Genomic DNA, 25,029 nt, shown 5'->3' with positions numbered 1-25,029 from the left:
TGATGCAGTAGCATTCTTTAGATGAGAAGTCTTAAGTATTGTTCCCTAACTTTAAAACCATAGGATTCCATAGAACACAACTGAGGCACAGAAGATGCAATAATAGATCTATAATTATGCAGGCTGAAAAGGTTCTCTGTCTGAATTTTTTAAAATTAAAATTGATATTTTATATTTTGTTTTTCAGGAATTAAATACTATCTATTACTATCTTCATGGAATGGACATATTGTCTCATCTCAGGGAGCATCAGTTAAGGTAAGAGCAAGTAGATTTGTGTAGATGATGTCTGTTCTGGTGGAAGTCTATTCTTTATAGAATTTGAGGTATGAAGTGCAATTATTTCTTTTTAAAGAATTTGAGGTATGAAGTGCAATTATATCTTTTAAAAGAATTTTAATATTTGCATTTTAAACTCTTTTAGGATAGAACCAAATGACGTGTGGTACTACCATTCAAAATAATTATCTGATTTTGTGTATTTTTTTCTTTTGCCCAAAGAATGTACATATTGACCAAAACTTTTCAATTGTTGAATGATTCATTATTGGAGAAATGTATGTGGATATGTGCCTAATTGCAACAGAGGAGAGAGGAGACATCAGAACTGTCTCTAAATCACTATCCCTCTCATTCTGCTGTCCTTTCTTTCCCCTTTCTTCTGTTCTGCATGCCTTGCCTTTCCCTGAAGGTGGAGAGGGGCACCTCTAAGGCAGTGATGTACTCCTCTTTCTTAGCATTCCTGGCAGCACATGCTGTTGTGGCAGAACTAGGGCTGGCATTTTTTTTTTTTTGTCGTGTCAGGAGCAACCGCTCCTGTTGTGAGAGAATTGGCCATCTGCAAGGACGTTGCCCAGGGGACGCCCAGATGATTTTTTGATGTTTTGTCATCCTTGTGGGAGGCTTCTGTCTTGTCCCCGCATGAGGAGATGGAGCTGATAGAGGGGGCTCATCCGCCTCTCCCGGGATTCGAACCTGCGACCTGTTGGTCTTCAGTCCTGCCAGCACAGGGCTTTAACCCACTGCGCCACCGGGGGCTCCTCTAGGGCTGGCTGGGGAAGCTTTGGGATTGTTGTTGTCACATTGCACCTTCTCTCGCCAACTGGCACACACTTTGATTTCTTCCAAGCCCTTTTCTCAGCAAGAACAGAAACTCAAAACAAAAGGTGTATCAGTAAACAAAAAGGAATTTAATTGTATTGAAGATCTGCATCCTAACTCTTGCCAGGGACTGACCAACAAACAATTATTTGATGGAATAAATGAGAATTTAGAACCATTTTCTCAGCAAGAACACAAACTCACAACAAAAGGTGTATCAGTAAACAAAAAGGAATTTAATTGTATTGAAGATCTTCATCCTAACTCTTGCCAGGGTCTGACCAACAAATGATTATTTGATGGAATAAATGAGAATTTAGAACTTAACTGTGTTCCTGTTGATTTCTTCCAAAGAGATGCTCTTTTTTGTGTCCTTATCTGGATTTTACTTCTGTCAACACCTGTTTGAGTCTCTCTTCTTCTTCAAACTATAGACTTGATTCCTCAATACTTCAAACTTGTTTCTCCAAGTCTTAAACTTCGTTTCCTAAATAAAGGAACTGAGGCTCAACAAAGAAAACATGGAGGCATGTCACATAATCATTGCAAACATTCAATAAAACAGACATATTAAAAACACAGAACAAAGATTGAAACACAAGATGTGAGTTTAAAATCAATGATTAAAACTGACTGAGTAGAATCAGTGTTTCTTGTATAAGTGTTCACTGCCAAGTTTGTTTTAGTCCTCTGTGTTTAGGAGTTAGTATTCTTTGCTATTTGCTCTGGATACTTTTAAGATAAATATTTTTGGAAAATTACGTTTTTTATAAAATCAAAAAGTGTAACTATTTTACACATCTGGATAGGTTTTTTGTGCACTTTTGTGATCCTTTATAGAAAAATAATTGGGTAAGTTGATAGGTTGAATGATTACAAAATGTTGTGTAAAGTGAAGATTATCCCAGATTCTGTGTACTGGATTCATTTGGAGGAGACCTGAGTTCTCATTTGTGTTAGGACTGTTTTCAAACATTGCCTCTCAGCTTTAAAGTAAGAATATTGATTTGTGTCTCCTCTGATAATTGCTATTGTATTAGAGGAGTGTCATAATCAATTGTGTGTAGTTATCTATTGTGAAATAAACACATTTAGTGATACTGATTTTTCTTCTCAGAATTATGACTTCCAGTGCACGTTATAAAAGGTATGATGGAAATCAAGTTCTATTTTGGTAAGTACATGTTAACCTTATTTGAACTAAAAACATAAGATATCTAAGAAGAGAAAAATCAGTGTTGATTTAGATTTTCTGAACATATTATATCAATACACTTTCAGTCCAAAAAGATGTGCTTTCATAGTCAATACAGTTAGGGTAGTGGCATGAAGCATCTTTTATGCAAAGTCATTCTTATTACCCTATTGTCTTGATACAATATGGAAATGTCAGTACTCCTGGGATTTTGTTGAAGTGTTAACTAAAGAATACAATTTTATGGTATTTTGAATGTCTGGAGATTTACTATAAGTAGAGCATAAGGAAGAAAAGTTTTATTCCTGCAACTTTTCAAGATGATGTTTTTTTTTTCTGTTAGCTTTTCTATGTACAATACTCAATGAAATTGTATTTATTCCCTTCCTCCACATTTTACAAGTGTCCTGTTCTCCGGCTACTGTTTCATCCAGTAGTTTGCATTCAGTTAAAATATTATACTTTATTAAAGCAGTTAACAATGATAACACATCATTGTTTCTTGTATTAGAATGGAGAAACGTGTTGGTTAGTTACACAGACCAACTTCTAAAACATCTGAAATCCAGTATTTCTGCAGAGATTCCATCTTATGCACTCTATCCCAGCAGTTTGTTATTGATTTTCAAGACAACAAATAATACAAATAAATATTCATATCCAGAATGATACATGCAGAATCCAGTCTTTTACCTGTGCCTCGGTGTATAGAGATTCAAAATGGCAATGAAAATATCTATGTACAAAGGCCATGTGGCACATTTTATGCAGCTGGTAGGCTAGGTCATGTCCCCTTTTCTGTACAGTAATTTACAAATAATAATATCTGTGTAGCACCTTTTGCCAACTCCATAAGGTAAATGCTTATTTGTTGTAGCCTATTAGCAGGAACTGAAGGCAGCTATTTCAGAGGTGGGGTTGAAGATGAGAACTTTTTGATTTGCTTCATAGCCACTGTTGAATTATCTCACTGCTGTTCATTGAACAATAATCCCAGAAAACATGATGGATACCCAAAATAGTGTTGTTTGGTCTGAAAGCTGTTGACTTTGCTTGCAGAAAGTTTATACAAAAGGAAGAGAAAGAGAAAAACAATTGTAGTTGATGTGTACAAATAACGTGCCATTCACTCACCCATTAGAAAAATAATGACGGAACATGAACACTGGACCTAAGTTTCTATGAAAAGGTTAACACTGAGATATTTAAAATTCATGTATTTTTCCTTTATGTATTAATCAAATCGTGGTTTGAAAAAGACAGTGTCCACAAAGTTAGCAATTTGAGACTGTGGGAGGGAATTCAAATGTTTGAAGGGCTTTCCTGCTACTTAGAATCATAAAGCTGGAAGAGACCAGAAGGGCCATCTAGTCAAACCTTCTGCTATGCAGGAACATTGAATCAAAGCACCTTTGACAGATGGCATAATTTTTATATATTTGAAAATATTTTCTCAGTGTGAGGCAGACCATGATAGGAAAGTGAATAGGAAACATCTGGTTAGGAATACTTAATAGACGGTACACTTTACTTTGTGTTGCTCTTTTCTGTAGCTCAGACACTATTGCAAGATGCTGGTATATTCTTCTTTCTGGGTCCGTGCTAATGAAAGACTCCATGTTTTTGCCACCCTGCAGGTATGTAAGAAATCAGTGTCTTTTTATTCAATTCCTGTTCAATTTAAAGGCAATTATTAGACTTGTTCTATTATCCATTTGTATTGTTGCTCCTCTTAATCTTAGTTCTAAATGAAGTAAATGCTATGTGATATAATGTTGGCTTGAAATGAATGTTGTGTGATATAAAGCGGACTTGTAGTAGAATAGGGAATAGCATTCCCTCCTTAAAATATTGCATAGCATCAGATAAAAAGGTTATTTCCATGATGATGATGATGATGATGATGATGATGGTAATAAATAAAACTTTATTTATACTCCACCTCCCTCTCCCCAAGGGACTCTGAGTGGCTTACATGAGGCCAAGCCCAACAACACATCAATAAACAAGAAAGCAATAAACAAAAAATAACAATACAGTTAAATAAATCACATATAAACATTAACATGCAAGGATTTAAAAACCTATGGCCAGGCCAGATGTAATAGTTTAAAAATAAACACTGGGCATGAACAAGGCAGGATATATCTTATAGGAGGATTTTAAAGAAGTGAGGGGAGCGCAATCCAAGCGGATAGTTAAAGTGCATTTGAGAACATTTTGCTGGGAATTATTTCCTTATTCCAGAAAGGCACACCGGAACAGCCATGTTTTTAGGTTCCTCCTAGAGACTGCCAATGTTGGGGCATGCCTGATATCCCTGGGAAGTGAGTTCCACAGTTGAGGGGCCATCGCCGAGAAGGCCCTCTCCCTCGTCCCCACCAATCATGCCTGCGTTGGAGGCGGGAGCAAGAGCCTCTCCAGATGAACGAAGAGACCGTGTGGGTTTGTACACAGAAATGCGGTCACACAGGTAGGCGGGTCCCAGACCGTTCAGGGCTTTGTAGGTAAGAACCTGCACCTTGAATTGGGACTGGAAAATGAATGGCAGCCAGTGTAGCTCCTTAAACAGGGGGGTTGACCGCTCCCTGTAAGTCGCACCAGTTAGTAAACTGGCTGCCGCCTGTTGTACCAATTGGAATTTCCGGGCCATCTTCAAGGGCAGCCCCACGTAGAGTGCATTACAGTAATCCAATCTGGAGGTGACTAAGGCATGGACCACCCTGGCCAGATCTGACTTCACGAGGTGTGGTCGCAGCTGATGCAAGAGTCTTAATTGTGCGAAAGCCCTCCCAGCCACCGCTGACACCTGAGCTTCAAGCGTAAGTGATGAGTCCAGGAGGACACCCAAACTGCGGACCTGTGATTTCAGGGGGAGTGCAACCCCATCCAGCACAGGTTGCCACCCTATACCCCGATCCGGCTTACGATTGACCAGGAGGACCTCTGTCTTGTCGGGATTGATCCTCAGCTTGTTCCTCCTCATCCAGACAGCCACAGCGGCCAGGCACTCATCCAGCACCTGAGGTGCTACCTGTTGCAACCCAGAGCAGGAAACTGGACCCTCAGACAACAATCCATCACACTTGACTTCAGGGAAAACAATCCTTTTTATTGAAGAAAGATGAGTACAAAAATAGAGGAAACATGCAAGGTAAAAAGCCACAGTAAAAATCAGCAACAAGAAATGTCCATGAACAAGATCAAAAACCCACAGTAACACTGCTAAATCCTGGAACCTGTTAGCAATCCACTAACTGTACTTGAAGCAACTAGGAAGCCTCTTAGGAATAAGTCCACTGGAATCAGGAGACCTGCCAAGGATGATGCTTGAATCTGGAACGATGCCTGGTCTGAAGATCCAGGCGAGAGGTACTTAAGGCCGAGAAATCTATTACGTGACACGCCTGCAGGCTTTGTTTGCATTCCTCTCAGTCTAGCTGACCTTCGTAAACTTTGAGATTCTCCCCTGCTCTGCCAAATCTGCCCTCTCCTATCCTCATTAGAGAGCCCAGGTGTCAGATTCTCTGGAGAGCTAAGACTGGGAGGAAAAGGGAGTGAAAGTTCACCGCTTGGCTCTGAAATATTGTCATGGGAATTTGGACTTTCATTTCCAAGGCTGCAGGAGTTTCACTACACAAATCGTCATCTTCTATATTGCCCTCAGAATCACCATCTTCATTGGCATCAGGAAATACAATCAGAGAATCGGGTTCAGGTTCACACACAGGCTGAACCCCAACACTACCTTGGAGTTAGGTGGAAAAGAGTAGTAGAGTTGCGTGTCATCTGCATAGAGATGGCACCCAACTCCGAAACTCTGGATGACCTCTCCCAGCAGTTTCATTAGATATTAAAAAGCATGGGGGACAGAATGGAACCTTGCGGGACCCCAAAGGTCAAAGGCCAGGGGTCTGAGCAGGTGTCTCCCAGTTCACCATCTGGGAACGACCCTCCAGGAAGGACTGGAGCCACGACAAAGCCGTGCCCCCAAGGCCCATCCCGGAGAGTCGTCCCAGAAGGATACCATGGTCGATGGTATCAAAAGCCGCTGAGATGTCCAAGAGAACCAGCAGGGTCACACTCCCCCTGTCCAACTCCCTATGGAGTCATCCACCAAGGCGACCAAAGCCATCTCGGTGCCGTGACCAGGTCTGAAGCCAGATTGTGACTGGTCCAGATAGTCGGTCATCTAGGAATTCCTGGAGCAGAGAAGTGACTACCCGCTCCAGCACCTTGCCCAAGAAAGGGAGGTTGGAGATTGGTCTGTAGTTGCTCAAGACCGTGGATGCATTAATGATCAGCACAAACCAATCAAGCAACCCACCTCTAGCCGATTTAATTAGCCAAGAAGGGCAAGAGTCCAGAGCCGACGTGGTCACCCTCACAGCCCCAAGGATCCCCCCCTCCACATCATCAGGATGAACCAGCTGGAAAGAATCCCACAAAACCGGACAAGCAGATGCCTCGGTCACCTCCTCTAGTACTGTATTTAAGCTGGTATCTAACTCGAGGCGTATCTGAGCGACTTTATCTGCAAAGTGGTGCGCAGAATCGCAGCACCGAGCTGATATTCAAGTTAGCACGATTTTCACACTTTATATACTGCTGGGTGCAATTTATTGTTAAGAGCAACATTTTCAGTCTCATGTGAGAATTGTTCTGGAATTTCCTTGTGTATGTTTTTCTTTTTGTCAGCTCTCTTGACATTATATGAATAGTAAAGCTAGTTAAGAAATGTGGAAATCAGTAAACTAAAGAAAGAGGAATGGTATACAATTTTTTATTATTAAGGTGAAAAAGTAAGCAAGACAGGGATATGAAGTAAAATCATGATTGCATTTTTGGTTCAATTCAGGTATTTATATATTTACTCTATACCCCACCTTTCTTTACCCTGAAGGGGACTTAAGGCAGCTTGAATAGAGACAATTATTATATGCCTTAAAACACATGCAATTCCAAACAATTAAGATTAAATTAGATTAAAATTAAAACATATTATACATTTAAAAACATTACATTCCTTATTAAAATCACGCCATCCATAGTCGTAGTCTAATCCGTTCCACAGTCATTCCATATATTCCAAATCTGTTAATTGCACTGCACTATTCTCCGAAGGCCTGATCCCACAACCAAGTATTTATCTTTCTTCTGAAGTCTAGGAGGGAGGGGGCTGATCCAATGTCACTGGGGAAGAAGTTCCATAGCTGAGGGTCCACCACTGAGAAGGCCCTGTTTCTCATTTCCACCAGTAGCGCCTTCGAAGGAGATGGGACCAAGAGCAGGGCCTCCCCGGACAATCTTAATCTCCAAGATGGTTCATGGGGGAGGTACATTCAGACAGGTACACTGGGCCAGAAGCATTTAGTGCTTTATAGGCTAAAGCCAGCACTTTGATTTGTGCTCAGTAGCAGACTGGCAGCCAGTGGAGCTGATGTAACGGGGTTGTATGCTCCCTGTACGCTGCTCTGGTGAGCAATCTGGCTGCCACCCGTTATACCACTTGGAGCTTCCAAACAGTCTTCAAAGGCAACCCCACGTAGAGCATGTTGCAGTAATCTATTTGGGATGTAACCAGAGCGTGGACCACCGTGGCCAAGTCTGACTTCCCAAGGTATGGGCGCAGCTGGCGCATAGTTTTAATTGTGCTCCCCTGACCACTGCTGAAACCTGGGATTCCAGTCTCAGTGATGAGTCCAAGAGAACTCCCAAGCTGTGAATCTGTGTCTTCACGGGTAGTGTAACCCTGTCCAACAAAGGGTGTAACCCTATACCCTGTTCGGCCTTGTGACTAACCAGGAGTACCTCTGTCTTGTTTGTTCGCCCTCATCCAGACCATCATAGCTGGTTCATAGCTGCCAAGCACTGGTTCAGCCTGTAGAAGCAATTTCATAAAGTTCAGTGGAAGAGTATTCTGAACATTTTTCCCTTATGGCAGAACATGGAGTGAGTCCACAGCACTGCATTAAATCCTGGAATTTGCTTAATATAACCAAAAAAAAAATCTTTCCAAATAGCCTTCCTTTATTTCTTTTATAGATTATAGCAAGGTTTTGTCTTTATAGATCATGAAAGACAGGTATTGCTCTTAAAAAATGGGTTTCCCACGACAATTGATTGTTGTGTAACCTCTCCTGGTGTGTAACCAGTATACAGGATAAGAAGCCACTTAAGACAGTGAAATGGAATGGGATCAGACAAGACTGCATTTTATCACTGTATCTGTTTAACTTGTATGCTAAACATATAATACATAATGCAGTATTACATTTGAAGGAAGGAAGCATTAAAATTGGAAGAAACAACACAAACAACTTAAAATATGCAGATCACACCATACTACTAGTAGAAAATAGTAAAGATTCACATAATTATTCAAGGAAGATAATGCAAAGGTAGGGGATGATGATGATGATGATTATCATGTAAAATTGCAAGTCACTTTTGGTGTGAGAGAACTGACCATCTACAAAGACGTTGCCCAGGGGACGCCCGGATATGTTACCATCCTTCTGGGAGGTTTTTTTCATGTCCCTTCAAGCTAGAGCTGACAGATGGTAGCTCACCCCACTCGTGGATTCAGTCCAGCAACTTTCAGGCCAGCAGACCACCTGGCACAAAGGTTTAACCCATTACACCACCGCGGCTCGGAAACTAATTGACAGTCAGTGAGTAACTGTAGTATAGATTTATTTCTTACTTATTTTATTTATAGCATTTTTACCCTGCTCTTCTCAACCCCCGGGAAGGGGGGGGGGGACGACGACTCAGTGTGGCTAACAAAAGGCAACAATTTGATGCTACAATCAATAACACAGTATAAAACCATAAATACATACAGAGTTAAAACAATAGCAATTAATTAACCAAATTATCATAACAGTCATTAAAACAGTCATTAAAACAATACACAGTCCACAAGCCCACTGATAGAACAATAAAACCGTATCCTCATACATATCCTCTTGCCAGTCTATTTCCAGTCAAAGTGCTGCTTTATGTTTATTGTCCGAAAGCCTGGTCCCAAAACCAAGATTTTAATTTCTTCCTGAACGTAAGGAGGGATGGAGTCGATCGTATTTCATTTGGAAGCGAATTCCACAGGCAGGGGGCTACAGCCGAGAAGGCCCTGTCTCTCGTCCCCGCCAGCCGCGTTTGCGATGTTGGTGGGAGCGAGAGCAGGGCCTCCCCGGATGATCTTAAGTTACGAGGTGGGACGTAGAGGCAGATGCGTTCGGACATCTATAAATAATAAATAAATAAATAATACTGATAGCATCCTGCCCCATTCTTCATGTAAATGTTAGAAACTATTAGGAATTGTGGGATGATATATAACTGCTCCTTTTTTGAGGAGCAGCTATCCCCAAGCACCACCACCTGGAAACTGCCTGAGAGGTATGAACAGAACTACTGCAGCAGAGTGCCAAACTTCCCAAAAGGATACTGTGGTTGATAGAATCAAACACCACTGAGAGCTAGAAGCACCAAGGCAGACGCACTCTCCCTGTCAGTGTTAAGATGGAGATCATGCTTTCCAACCCAAATATTAAGATTCAAGATGTGTGTACGTAGGGAGAGGGATTTATTAGAAAGAATTTACAGTGAGTGCCAGTTTTTCTCTGTGTCTTCCTGTTCTTTTCTTTAGCCTCTGTAGGCTGGTTTATGAATTGTTTGCTAGGGGTATCATGTACTTCATCATGCCTGTTTATGTCTTCAGCAGGAATTGCAGAGAAGTTAGTTTTGTTTGTTTATTAATATGAACTGAATTAATTCACATACCCGCAACTAATCTGTAAAACAGAAAGTAATTATCTCTCAAGTTCTTACATTATATTTTAACTAGAAGGCATGGACATGGAGTTGGAAATTTGTATTTTACTGGTGTAACATTTAGATGATGATCATCTACGTTTTGTGGATGCAGTTATTTCAATTTAAGTAAAAGTTCCAGAATTTCACTACAAAAAGGAACATTTAGTTATATTTGTAAATTTATGATAAATACATTTAAATATTGTTTTCTATGATGTATTATTGAAGTATAAATTTGACAGTTGTACTTATGATGCTCCTAACTCCTACTGATCATAATTCTTTCATGATGACTTTTAGTATTGAAACTTAGTATCACTTTGAAGACTGAGTCTTTTAAAATAATGGCTTCATAAAATATCTATTTTTTATCAGATCATATATGTATTTTTCGGTTTTTTAAAAAAATATTGTTTTTCAGCATTGACATTTTGATCTCATGTCTTTTGTTATTGTTTTAGATTGAAATGTTAGAGATAACTTTTTCCAAAGATAGATAAATAGAGCTCTTTTATAATTCAAATACAAGAATTGTTCATAAAATGTGAAAAATAGATTGTATGAATTCATGTGATATGCCCAAGAGTGATAGAACTTTCACACTAGCATGTTCTTAAGACTTCAAAGGGATCAATTGGATATTTTCCTTTTATTAAATCATGAAAAAGTTAGGAAGTGAGCATTGTAATCAAAATACCTAATGTTTCATACATAAATATATGCCTTTGAAGCTTTCTTGTTCTCTTTTGTATTTCACGCTCTTCCATCATGTACAAAGCTGTGAGTCTTTTTCTCCCTTGGGTCAGGCGTGATAAAACTAAATGCAATTTCATAGACTCGGTAACTGACCTCAAGTGGCCATTGTTGAGAGCTGAAAGACACACATAAGAAATTGTATTAGAATTTCATCGAGACTTTCAGTTCTGTCTCACGCATCTTGAATTGAGACAAGTTCTTTTTAAAATTACTGTACCTGAATTAGTAAGTTTATCTAATGCCAGTATATTTCTGTTATCATCACAATTGTATTGTACATCCTGGGGCTGTGCTAATGATATTTTTAACACTGTGTGACCTCACTACTTACTCGTTTTCCCTGGATGATATCTACAGCTCAGGATAAACATTCATGGGTCTGAGGTACTTCATGGTAGCTTATACCAGGGATTCTGAATTTTTTTCCAGCTGCAGAGCTCTTTTTGAAGCAAAGATTTTTCCTGGAGCCCTAAGAAAAGTTAATATATTATGTATTATACTATATATTAGGTGTATACAGCATGGGCATGGGCAAACCTTTTGACCAACACACACTTAACAATATTTCAGTGGAAGACCCTGGGGCCATGTATTCCAACCCTCTTCTGCCATGCAGGAAAAGCACCCCTAACATATAGCCGCTCGGCCTTTGTAAAAAGAAGCTTAAGAAAAGGAGGAGGAGGAGTTGGAGGAAGAAGAGCAAACCCAGGGGCTATCCAGTCCAATTCTCTTATGCCATGCAGGAGAATCACAATCAAAGCACCCCCAACAGATGGCTACCCAATCTTTGTAATAATAATGATAATGATAACAGAAACCCCAGGGGGCATCCAGTTCAACTCCCTTCTGCCATGCATAAAAAAATAATCAAAGGGTTTGGTAGCAAGCACGTCTAGGGGAAAAGGGCCTGGGAGTCAAGGAAAAAAGGCTTTTGGGAGCAAGGGAGGTGGGGAAAAGGGCTTTTGGGGGTAAGGGAAGCAAGGAAAAAAGACTTTTGGGGTGGGGGAAGGGAGGAAAAAGACTTTTGGCAGCAAAGGGAGGTGGGTGGAGGGGAGGAGCAGAAAAGGTGAAACGTTAGTGGGAGGAGGGGAGGAAGCTCCGTGGAGCACACTCACTTATACCATAGTTAGTCTTTAAAGTGTTCCAGGATTTTGCAAAAGACTGACATGGTTTGAAAATTTTGTTTTCATAATCAGGGGTTTATTTTGGTTGAAAATATTTACCTAACACTGCTGGAAGGAAGGTTATCTGAGGGTTTGGGATTTGATCTCAGTTCTAAGCTAATAATATTAGTTTTAAATTTGGATTTTAAAATGTTTTAAACTTGTTTTAAATTAAGACCACAGAGAGACACTCACACAAAATGTACATAACTTTTGGGATCCTTATGGGCAGGAAGATGACCAATATATGCTGTAAATAAATAATATTATGTAATATCTCCTGATGCTTTGTTGTACTTATGGTATAACGCTTCATCAAAAGATTGTGTTTCCTTTGACATTGTCTGACATTGTCACACCAAATATGATTAAAAGTTACTCCATCACAGTGAAATAGTAGTCACTATCACTAAATTTTATTTTGTTTGTGCTCATTATTAATGCAAACTAACAGTTTCTTAATTATTATTTTTCTCCCCAGTTTTGGCAAGCAATCTGGAGGAAAGCGAGGTTGTGAATGTATTGTATTGGAGCCTTCTGAAATGATTGTGGTAAGAATAGACCTTTAAAAATCAAAGCATCGTTTATTTCCAGGAGGTGATGGAATCATTTCCTAGGCATGATCAGCCTAGAGAGAAATCTACTATAGATTTCCCAGATTTGTAATATTATCTCATAGCAATTTCTTATGTCAGTGAAAATTTGAGATATTGGGGCATATACATAGCTTAGAGTTTCAAACAGTTATTTTTGAATACAATCCTCAGTGTATTATTGCTTTTCAAATCCCATAGCCAGAACATAAGTCTTCTAAAAAAGCCCACTAGAAATTCTCAAGGATATTACCTACAGTAGATAAGTTATGTGGAACTGGAATAAGAAATGCTCTCTGTTACCTTTTTTGTGTGGTGTGGCTGCATCATTATCAGCTGTTACATATGAGATCATCTCCTTTGTATGGGTAGCTTTTAAAAAGTCCTTTGATATATATCAATTCTACCTAACTCTTGTAAAAAAGATGGTAGTAGCAATAATACAAAAAACCCCAACAATATTTGCAATTGGTTTGTAATTCTCTCAATTAATAATGCATTCAGTTGTTAAACCTCAGTTTTAACTAAACAGAAGACTACCATTTTAATCATGTCATATGTTGCATTTGCTTTGATTTGTAAACAATTTTGAGTATCAGTTTTTTGGGGAAAAATAGAACATAAATGAAATGGTTATTAATAACAAATCTGTATTCTTCCGTTTGTGTATTTAAAACTTTTTTGTTTTCTGTGCTTTGTATTGTGTTATATCTTGTAGTCATTGTGTGCACATGCTGCTGTTTAATTTGGAAAAGATTAAGCAAATTGAAGTGAGACATGTTGGTTATTTTCAGTGTTTTCAATGTCGATTTCTGGGCTGAAATTTTAAATATGAAGTACAGAAATACAGATTGAGCTTATAAACTGCAAAAGGACTTCAGCAATAAATTACTTCTTTTCTATGGATCTCAGTCTCAATTTTATAAAGAGCCAGGGAGGCAATGGTAAAAAAAAGTAATTTCCAGAACGTCTTTCATTTTTAAAACCCAAGATATGGGATAAGAAATGTGTGTTTTTCAAGTATGTTTTCTTGGCTTACTATCTAGTGCTGATGTTTGATATATGCCTATGACCTATTAGTTTTTATCTCCTGTTCTGTTTCACTAGCAAGTTCATGTTCAAGCTGGATCACATAAGATGTAATTGAAAATATCAACTACCTTTGTGTGTGTGGCTGCATCATTATCAGCTCTTACATGTGAGATCATCTCTTTTGTATGGGTGGCTTTGCTTTTTAAGAAAGCTTTTCTTTTCTGAAGTCAGTCATCTTACATCAGCCACTACATGACAGCTTTCGTTTTACTCATTGATGCAGCGATTTCCTCCAGCTTGAGTGATTCTGTATATATGTTCTTTGCATGCTTCTGCACTGCAAAAGCATGTCTGTACATTTTATAGTCTCCCATGGAAGTGTGCAGCAGCCTCCATCTTTTTGAGGTTTGGTTTCTATACTTATATTGGGTGCTCTGTATCCATGGATTTTTCATCCATAGATTCAACAATCTACAGCTTAAAAAAAAATCCAAAGCAAAACAAAAAAAATCTGAATCAAAGCTTAATTTTGCCATTTTATATAACCTTACTATGTTGTTATATATAATGGAATGGGCCTCCACTAATTTTGGTATTTGTAATGGGAGTAGTTCTGAAGCAATCCCCAGCAGATGCCAAGGGCCCGCTATATGCTAAACTTCATGTTAATTGTCCATGGTGACATTCCTTAAGTTCTGGAGTTGGTCTGTAGTACTGACAGCCACAGACAATTTTCTTTTGGCTTGCCCTGCAAGGTACTATTTGATTTCTTAGTGATCTCAAGGATGCCGTGTGGATTATTTTACTCCAGAAACTATCACTCCTTTTCTCCAACAGGCTTATTGGCAGGATTCATAGCTAGGCTTTGTCTTCTGCTGTAAGAACAATGTTAATGCTGTCTGCATGACTGTTTCCCTTGAATTAAAGATTTATATAGCTCACTTAGGAAGGTTGCAAATTGAGCACCTTCCCCCCCCCCCGCCACCAATTTAATTTATTTAATTATTAAGTTGAAAACGTGTTGGAGGCTGCTGCTGTGCCCTGCATTTGTGTATGTGTATGTTTTAAGGTTTGCTGCTATAGCATGGTTTTCGTATTTTTACATGTTTTTGGTTGGCTGGTTGAAATTTAAAACCTCTTAATGGTTTTAATTTCAAATACATTATGATATAAGGAAGTTTTAAAATACAGGTTAATTCACTCTTGTCCTGATGGCTTTCCCCTTAAATAAGATTATTTATGCCTAGTTAAGATATAAATCTAAAAGGGAAATGGATCTTTAAAAGTAGTTTTGGTCTGTTGTTGGCTGCTGTATGCATGTAGAAAAATAATGTCAATCAAATTTTGTATGCACTAAGATTCTGCAGGGAGCCCCCGGTGGCACAGTGGGTTAAAGCTGCTGAGCTTGTTGATCGAAAGGTTGCAGGTTCGATTCCGGGGAGCGGCGTGAGCTTCCGCTGTCAGCCCTAGCTTCTGCCAACCTAGCAGTTCGAAAACATGCAAATGTGAGTAGATCAATAGGTACCGCTCCGGCGGGAAGGTAACGGCGCTCCATGCAGTCATGCCGGCCACATGACCTTGGAGGTGTCTATGGACAACGCTGGCTCTTCGGCTTAGAAATGGAGATGAGCACCACACCCCAGAGTCAGACATGACTGGACTTAATGTCAGGGGACTACCTTTACCTTTACCTTAAGATTCTGCAAAATGTTCTATTACTTTTGGTTCATGTTAATTTTCTGTTACATATGTGTATATTTGCCTTTAAGGTACCTTTTGATTTATGTCAACCTCATAGGTTCATAAGGTTAGGTACGGAATACTAAGAGGTGGTTTTGCCTGTTCCTTCTTCTGAAGTATAGCCTGCAATGTTGGCAGTTTCCCATCCAAAACTAACCAGTTCTGACCCTACTTAGCTTCCAAGATGAGAGAGAAGTGTATATGAATATGACCAGAATATTGCCAACATCAATTCAGAGATCCTCCATGTCAGCAATATTCTTTAGTCATTTTTCATATTATGCACGGATAGAAAAACTTAACTGCATCAAGGTCACAATTCTAGTTGCTTATCTGCTTTCTATGGCAAAGGAAGACAAAATCACATTCCGTCTTAACGTAGAAAAGAGAGTGGCAGTTAAATGCTTTTGTGCTGCTTCTCTAATAACAAGCAGGATTTGGTGTGTGGAGAATTGGCCAACTATGAGATTTGCTATTGGAGTTGCTTGCTTTTTAACAATATGTCATTGCAAAGTGTTCCTCTGAAAAATCCTGCTGTCCAAGAACTCACTATGATAAATTAGTAAACTCTGGCTATTTCTGTGTGAGGCTGCCACGTAGTAAGTAAGGCTTCGATGGTGTAGGTAACATGTCTTGTTTGGTCTTGTTTTGTTATAGCATTTGTTTTGCTGAAAGTGTATGCCACATGTGTCATACTGGTCCAATCTGGCCCACCATGGCATTTTATGTAGCCGTCAAGGCTTTTAGTACCAGGACAACATAGTTACATTTATACAGTCTCACAATTACAAATGACCCTTTGACAGCAACCACTAGGCTGATGTGGCCTTTGGTGAAAATAGTTTTGACACTCCTACTTTATGCTAATAGGCATGCTGCAGAATTAAAGTACCAAATTCATTTCCTAAGTAAAAGATTTGGGGGGGGGGGGGGGGCTTTGTTGCACAGGGCACAGTTTGCCACTGGTTTATAAATTGGCTTTTGGGGTACAGTTGTTTCTAAGGAAGCTTAGATGTAATGAAATTTCAAAGTAATATTGTAACTAAAACAAAAATATTTAACTGAATTGTTATCAGGATCCTTTCTAAAAGGCATCTGGTGATAGATTTTGAAACATTTACTTCTTGCCTTAAAATTAACAGGACTTATCTGAAACTCACACTGGTGTTTGTGCAGCATAAAAAGGTTTCACACTCAGCATTGCCCTGGAAGCTTTATAGTACAGAATGTAAATGAATTGTCAACAAAAGATCTTGGTAATAGGGGATTTTCCAGCTCCTCTAGTTATATTTTTCAGTTCCATAATGCTAGCAATATCTGAAGGAAGCAGGTGGGTGTAGTTACTATAGTTTCCACTTACAGTTTCTTGGGTTTCTTTTCTGGTAACAAAGATATTTAACCTTTCACTCTTACATTATTCAGACTATTTTTTTAAAAAAAAATACTATTTTTGCTGGAGAGCTACTTTGCCCTCAGTTTCCTTAAAAACAATAGTGCGTTTTTATAAGTGAACATAATAAGAAGGCTTGCTTATGGATGTGCTAATCAATGAAAGAGCCTGGCTAAGCTATCTTGTAACTTGTGTTTTGAACATTTTAATGGTTTGAGCAAAAAAGTACTGGCATTGGTTACGAAGCAAAGAGACTCCTGGAAAATCTGTATTTGTTCAGCCATAGGGAAATTGTGGAGAAAAGTTTTCTATATTTTAATAGCAAACTCATCCTCCAGGACTGATCTTATTTAGCAAGTAATACTAGGCATGTGTAGGAGGTATGGGTAGGTTGGGAAAACCCCAAAGTTACAGAAGAATTTTTAAAAACTTGAAGAAAAAACCCTGTGAGGTGGACGTCCCTCTCCCAATACTTCTTAATTAGGTTTGAATATTCTTAGTGGCTGAAGAAACCACAATGTCTTTTTGGGAAGGAATGTATGATAGAGCAGGATATCTTTGGCAAGGACATAGCTAGCTAGAACCCCTCAACTGTAGAATTCTGCTCTGCATAAATTTGTTGCAGATATCACTTGTCCCTCCTTGCACTTGAAATGAAGATGATAGAGGTCTGTTTCACAGCTGCCTTGCTCATATATTATAAGAATTGTAAATTAAGTAAGTGCTTTATAAATGAAATGGGCAGTAGAACTATTGGCTATCTGTATTTAGATAACATACTCAAAATCCTACCTTAGTAACTTACGTTATCAAGTTCAACAACTACTTTAAAATATTTAGCTTATGGGTCATCCAAAGTTTAGCATTTTAAAGATTCATTGGTTTCAGCAGTATACACTTTAGTGCCTTCCTAATTCTTCAGTAATAAATTCTGTTTAGATGTAGCCCTTGGATTGAATGACTCCAGCAGTTGTTTCAAATATTTGTTCCTTTTTATATTGCAATATAGGCACGCAGCTCTGTAGTTGACCATCGGTGTTGATACAACATGATAGACTTTTACAAAAGTTTTATAGAAGCTGAAGCGGCCCTAGGGCGCGAAGTCAAACAATCCTCGGATGTAGGGGATGGCCCAGTGTTCTGCAGGGTCCAGAACCAGATCCCACCTACAACCTTGCTACCATTCCTTCCATATGTATTCAAGGTATTGAAGGCTTCATGTCAAACTCCACAATCCATCCCACCATCCTCAAAGAAAATTGAAGTAGATGACATTGAATATGAGTGGTTATCCAAGCACCCTTAACCAAATTCAGTGGTGGTCAAGGCATTGCAAGCTTTTGTTGCTTGCTCCCCCTCGAACTACAAACGCAAAACGTTTGACTCTATCGGGAGAAAACTATACACTGCTACTTCCTTCCTAACCCGTATAGCCAATTATGAGCTTGAATGTGAGTTTATCGAATAGACCTTTTGGAGAAGGCATCCCCTTCTTTGCAAAACTTTCAGAGGAGGATTGCTCAGTCAAGAAGCCATTTCCCTCACACACCATCAGACACAGATGGCCAACACACAGCAAACACAGCTGGAAAACTTTTTGCCTATATTGTTGCTATTAAAAGACATGCTTAGCTCTGAAATGCTGGCCTTTTGGCAGAGATGAGGAAGATGGTAAATGACCTTCCATTCAATGAGATCAGGCTGTTCAATGCAGGAACTGACAAAAATTGAAATCCAATCAGGAGTTCCACACTAAGCAAAGAAATATGGCCTACCTCAACAAAGCCAACACCAGCAGTCCTTTTGCCCCCTGTGGCATTATTAACCTTATTGCCCTCAGCCCCAACACCAACAATCCTCTCTCATTACCGCGGGCTCAGGAAACAGGAGACCATTACAACGCCAGTGTCAATGCCAGTTCACTGGCAACAATGGTCAGGCTTGACAAAGAGTTTGACATCATACAAACAGACTCTGATTTGTCTTCCAATACCATTGCCACCACCAGAAACACCTATTTCTACTCAGTACCACTATTCAGGGACCATCTCGCATGATCCCATCTGGTCCACCATAACCTCAGATGTGTGGGTACTAAACACTCTCAGAAGAGGTTATGCCTTGGAATTCGAGTCATTGCCCCCACCAGAATAATACCCATGTCCAGAATCACAGGCCCTGCTACAGGAGCTTGACTGTCTTCTGAAGAAGGGTGCCAGAGGATGAATATCCACAGGTCGCCTTTTCCCACGACTTTGTCGTACCCAAAAAGGACGGTGGTCTCAGACCCACCCTAGATCTCCAGGACCTCAACGAATTCATCCACCTCAGACAGTTTCCGATAGTGACTGCATCCTCTGTATTCTTACTACTCTCTCAAGGGGACACTCTCCACATCTGTCTGTTGCACTCTAGGTCAGAAAAAAGTCCTCTGACTTTAAAACACCCCACACGATGAGTGAAGAAACAAATCTTCTTTTATTGAAGCTTAGTAAATAGCCAGAAGAAATAAATGCTTGTAAGAAAATAAGAAAGTTCCCAAAAGTAATGTCCATAAAAGGTAGTAACACAAAGCAATGTCCACATCAGATATAAAAGCAATCCAAGACAACATTTGTCTAAACAGGAATCAACAGGATGCAAAGACAATCCAAAAGGCTAAAAAACTCCACAGGAACAAGACCCCTTGAACAGGATTTCCATGGCACATGAACTTGATTTCCAAACGATGCCTGATCTAACAGGTTTCCCCTTCAGGCAAACTGTATATCCCAAAATCCAGAAAATGGTTTCGCTTTCCCTCACATTTACCCCTCACATTTACACATTTATCAGACGAAGCCTTTCAGAGCGACGTAAACACTGAGTTTGCTGTCGATTCTGGCTAATCTCCAGCCACCTATTCTTCAGCTCTCTATCTGGCTCTGGCTGCTCATTAACATTCCCAGGTGTCAGATTGTTTTCGAAACCCAAATCTTGAGAGCTCAAAGAGAGAGGGAGTGAACCATCATTGCTAGGCCCAGCAGGGATGTTCTCATGAGAAACTGTCCTTTGCACTGGGGCCTCTCTGTCATTGTCTGCATGAAAATCATTGACCAAACCATCTTCATCTTGTACTTCAGCCTCAGCACCATCATTTCTCTCATCATTTCCCACACCAGGATCCTGAAACACAAACACAGGCTGATTCCCAACACTGTCCACCTCACTCATGAAGGACTCCTCGATGACCAGTTGGGCCTCCCGTTGCAACAGTTGCAAAGGCACACAGAAACACATCAATTTTCTAGAACTACTTGCAATATTTAAGGTGCTGAAAACCTTCCAAAGGGTCCTTCATGGATCAATGGTCCAGGTCTTGTTAGACAACATAGTGGCCATCTCCTGGGAGAAGAGAACAGTCTCGCAGATGCCCTGAGCCAAACGTAAAAAATCTGCCGCAATTGGCACTTTGACACCAAAGATCTCCAACCACTCTTCCAGCGATGGGGGTCAATCGTGAATCGACCTGTTTACATTCAGCTCAAATACCACAGTTCAACCTCTTCTGTTCTCGAGTGCTCTCGAATCGACACTGGGGATGTCTCGGGGATGATATCTTCCTCCTGGACTGGACAGGATCCCTTTTCTATGCCTTCCCCTCAATTCCCTTGGTCATCAGGGTGATTGAGAAGTTAACTCTACAGGACACACCCTGCATCCTGATAACACTGGGATGGGCCAGGCAACCCTAGTACATCACTCTAGTCAACCTGTCTCAAAGCTATCTCTATCACTTCCCACACTGCACAGACCTCCTACAGATAGAGCAGCCAAATTCTCCACCCCTATGTGGCCTCCCTGCGCCTCAAGACATGGAAAATCAGGTTTTAGACCTCCTGCAACCAGTTCAGAATGTGTTGAATACTGAATACAACCCTTCAGGGGGTGGGGGTGTTACTTGGCTGCCATCTCATGGCATTTGCAGTGCCGGGGTCAACCATCCTGTTTTGCTCATCCTTGGATCAAAACCTTCCTACAAGGTTATAAAAATCTTCACTCCCCAATAGCACCCCCAACTCCAGGTTGGAGCCTGGGATTGGAGCTGTCACAACTATTCGGGCCACCATTTGAACCCATGGCAACGTGTGACCTCTTCCTCCTCTCATGGAAGGCTACTTCCCTGGTAACCACCACACCAGGGAGAAGGGCTTCAGAACGTTCTGCCCTCCTAGTGGACCCCTCCCCCCGCCATACCTGATCTTCCATATGGACTGAGTGGTTCTTAGATCAGACATATCTTTTTTGCCTATGGTGGTTTTATCATTTCATCTAAACCAAGACATTGTTCTACTGGAATTGGCCCAGAACCCTGATACTTTTCTCGAGCGCAAATTACACTCCTTAGATTTGCAGGGTGTTGCTTTCCTACCGACAGCACACCAAACCTTTTAGACAATCTAATAAACTCTTTGTTGTGCTGCCCCCAGTCTCAGGGCATCTATATTATTTCAGAGACTGTCGAATAGCCTCCAACATCAAACACTGTTAACAACCTTGTCAAAAGGAACCCTCCATCGGCCATATGTCCCCATCCCACCAGGGCAGTTGCTGCTTCCACTGCCTTCCTTATTTGTACTCAATATGTCGAGCTGCCATTTGGGCAAACCCCTTAACCTTTGTGACCCATTTTAGACTTGATGCTCGACCATCTAAAGACACAGTTAGTGTTCGGTTGCTTGGTATTCCTTTCTTGTGTTTCATAGAATGCATACTTTTATGATACCTACTTCTTTCAGTAACTGTTAGAATGTGCACCTTTGCATACCCAAATGCTAAAAGTTCTCCTGTAAAAACATTTTTGTTGTATAAATACTGTTCATGGTTTATTTTTAATAACACAGAAACCTTTTCAAGCTTATTGTGCTTTATTATATGTTGAGACCTCTCTTCTTATGCACTTTAGTTTACATGAGTTTCAGTCATTTGGTTCTTTAATAAAAGTTGACTAGTGTGGCATGCTCCCTCCTCCAGTACTTCAGCTTGCTTGTCTCCAGTTGTGTGATTCACAGAGACCATGAAGAAGGATAGGTTGCTTACCTGTAACTGTATTTCTTCGAGTGGTCATCAGTGAATTTATACAGTGGTGCCCTTTCTCCACTCTGTCCTCTGCCATTTTCCTCTAAGACTGTAGCTGTGGCCATGGAAATGAGGAACCTGCCAGTGAGCAGGCACCTTTATGCTCAGGGGAGAGAAGATGGGGTTACTGCCACAATTCAAATACCTAAAGCTTTTGGAAATTCCGATATTTCCTTTTTATATCGCTTTTCGCAACCTGGGGGGAGGGGGCAAAGTGGTTCGCAACAAAGTAAATGGCACAAGTCAATGCCTCACAGAATATAAAATACAACACATTTTGAGTTTTTCAAACGTCAGGAGGGAGGGGGCCGATCTGATCTCACTGAGGATGGAGTTCCACAGCCAAGGTGCCATCACCAAGAAAGCCCTGTCTCTCATCCCCACCAGTTGCACCTGTGAGGGTGGTGGGACCGAGAGCAGGATCTCCTCAGCTGATCTAAATGCTCTAACTGGCTCATAAAGGGAAATATGTTCGGATAGGTAGTCTGAACCGGAACTATTTAGGGATTTATAGGCCAGAACTTTGAATTGTGCTCAGTAGCAAACTGGCAGCCAGTAGAGCTGGCTCAACAGAGGTGTTGTATGCTCCCTGCCGCCAGTTGGACTACTTGAAGGTTCTGAACAGTCTTCAAAGGCAACCCCATATGGAGCATGTTGCAATAGTCTATTTGAGATGTCACGAGAGCATGGACCACTGTGGCCAAGTCTGACACATTTCAGCCAGTTGTAGTGACAATTATCATATTTAGGAAAGACATGTGGCCATTTCCTTCATAAACATCTTTTAAAAATAGATAAAATGTGTTTGGGTTTCTGCATATACAATTTTGTCAGTTTTTGTTTATATATACATATCTGTCTCCGCTGTTTCCTGCAGAGATTCAAAAAGGACATGTGAAGATAGGGCTGGCTTGCTTTTTATAGTGTAAAGAAACAATTGGAGAGGGGGGAATGGCATAGTCAGCCTGAATTAATACAGTTAAAAACAACTCTATAAAATTTGAATTGACAGGGTTTGTTTGCAGGTAAGACTTTAATAAGATCTTAAGTTTATTCATCATTTTGACCTCTTTTAAAAATTTGCTTTATACTTGCAAAGTACTGAAATAGTGAGTGGCGAGTGGCACATGAATTGTATATGGTGAGCTGTAATAATGTTCATAGGTTTAAATGACTAATAGTACAGTTTAAAATGAAAATTATCTGATGTATTCTGTTTAAGGTAGTTTTTGTGTTTTAGACGTGTTGTTCAGCAACTTTTTGAAAGAAAGTGGTATCTGTAGTAAGAAATAGCATCAATATGTCGTGATAAAGCTAGTATATTTTATACTGTAGCTATATAATATTCTGCTTTTAATATGGTATCTGAGTGAATGGTTTTTATAGCTGGCTAAGTAGTATTGTGTAGCTTTTTTCTTTCTTTCTCAAATGCTGTTTCCAGGAAGGAAGCTGTGGCCTCCCAGCTCATTATAACAACTTCATCGAAGGCGTGTAGTTCCAGGTTCAGAAACTTGCATAACTTGCCTTATGGTGATCTCTCGTTCCTAGTTCATGTTGTTCCTGTCCTCATGAGCTTTTCAAAATTGCATAGACTTTCAGTGATATGGAGAAATTGGATGTTTAATCAAGATCCTGAACATGTGTTTCAGGTGGATAACTCAAAAGAAAATGAGGACAATATTCTGCAAAGGGAACTGCCCCTCCGTCAATCTCGAAGGAGGTTTAGGAAGATTAATCAGCGAGGAGAACGTCAGACCATCACCGATAACGTGGATGTTAGCAGCTACCTTTCAGTGAGTTTACTTTTTGCATCACCTATGCCAGTTTTGGATACTTGTGCGCATATTTGTCTTTCTGTGGAGCTGAAATGAAATGATAGATAATATTGCAAAGTTGTTCTCGTAAGATTTGGAAGTACAGTAGATGGCTGCTTTTTTGCTTAAAAGTAATTGTTTGTGTTCCATGCTAACAGACACCCAACAATAAACCAATTGTCTATGTTTCTCAACTGTGATGCCTAAGTTAAGCTTTAGATTTCTAGCCTTACATATTACAAATGTCTAATCTGGCTAACAAAAGTTCAAGTACAAAGATAACTTAATTAACAAGACTCAATATCAGAAGGTATGTCTTCAAGCTTCTGGGAAATATGACATTTGGAAAGTCTTTAAAATGAACTCTCTCTTTAAAATGAACTCTGTTAAATGTGTACAGTTAAACTTAAATCCTATTGTTCACCATCCATCAGAACAGACATGCTGTTAAAATTTCTCATGCTAGCTGCAGATAAATTACTGAGCAATGCTGAAATTACCTTCTTCTTCCATGAATATATCTCCAGTTGCCTATAGTTTCACTGAAATTATGTTTCAGATATTTTTAGAAGTATTTAAAATGTGTCATTTTGAAGCTTATGCAAGTCAATTGGTATAGATTTTCAGGAGGAGGGAGTTTCATAAACACAGCCACTGTATATAGTTTTTGTTAAATTATCATGGATAGAAACTTCTACATTTGTGGTGCCTCTGCTGAAAAGCTCCTATCCCTGCTTTGTTCCAACGTAATATTTGCTCCTTGTGGCAAGATTGTATGAGCAAAGACGTCCTTAAGATAACTTGGTCCTGACCAGTTTTGCCTTAAGGTAAAGGTTTCCCCTATTAAGTCTAGTTGTGTCTGACTCTGGGGGGTGGTGCTCATCTCTGAAGAATCGACATTGTCTGTAGACACCTCCAAAGTCATGTGGCCTGCATGAGTGCATGAAGTGCCGTTACCCTCCTGCTGAACTGGTACCTACTGATCTACTCATATTTGCATGATTTCGAACTGCTAGGTTGGCAGAAGCTGGGCCTAACAGTGGGAACTCACCCCATTCCCTGGATTCGAATCACCAATCTTTCAGTCAGCAAGTTCAGCAGCTCAGCGGTTTAACCTGCTGTGCCACCAAGGGGCCCTAATTTTTGCCTTATCAGCACTTTAAATCGGATCTTTAAATAGATTGGTAATTGATGTTGTTCATAATGTAGGAAGGATGCTGCCAGTCAGCTCCATGGTGGCCATGGTTTGCACAAATAAGTTTCTAAGCTATCTTTACGGGCGTTTTCACCTAGAGAGTATTGCATT

The 25,029-nt window shown here is 40.0% G+C and overlaps 1 protein-coding gene across 4 annotated transcripts in view; it reads left to right on the top strand.

Annotated features, from left to right (window-relative positions):
• RAPGEF6 (Rap guanine nucleotide exchange factor 6) overlaps positions 1-25,029 on the top strand; it is a 200,153-nt gene that overhangs the window by 66,403 nt on the left and 108,721 nt on the right. For all 4 annotated transcript variants that reach the window (XM_067463697.1, XM_067463698.1, XM_067463696.1 and 1 more), the window contains exons 2-6: positions 188-258; positions 2,219-2,275; positions 3,850-3,933; positions 12,518-12,587; positions 23,559-23,702. In XM_067463697.1, coding sequence (XP_067319798.1) covers positions 188-258; positions 2,219-2,275; positions 3,850-3,933; positions 12,518-12,587; positions 23,559-23,702 — 426 coding nt within the window. The remainder of the gene's footprint in view (positions 1-187; positions 259-2,218; positions 2,276-3,849; positions 3,934-12,517; positions 12,588-23,558; positions 23,703-25,029) is intronic.

This window comes from Anolis sagrei, chromosome 2 (genome assembly GCF_037176765.1).
Source record: "Anolis sagrei isolate rAnoSag1 chromosome 2, rAnoSag1.mat, whole genome shotgun sequence".
Lineage (NCBI taxonomy): Eukaryota > Metazoa > Chordata > Lepidosauria > Squamata > Dactyloidae > Anolis > Anolis sagrei.
Note: the sequence above shows the minus strand (reverse complement) of the source record. Positions and strands in the feature narration are given on the sequence as shown.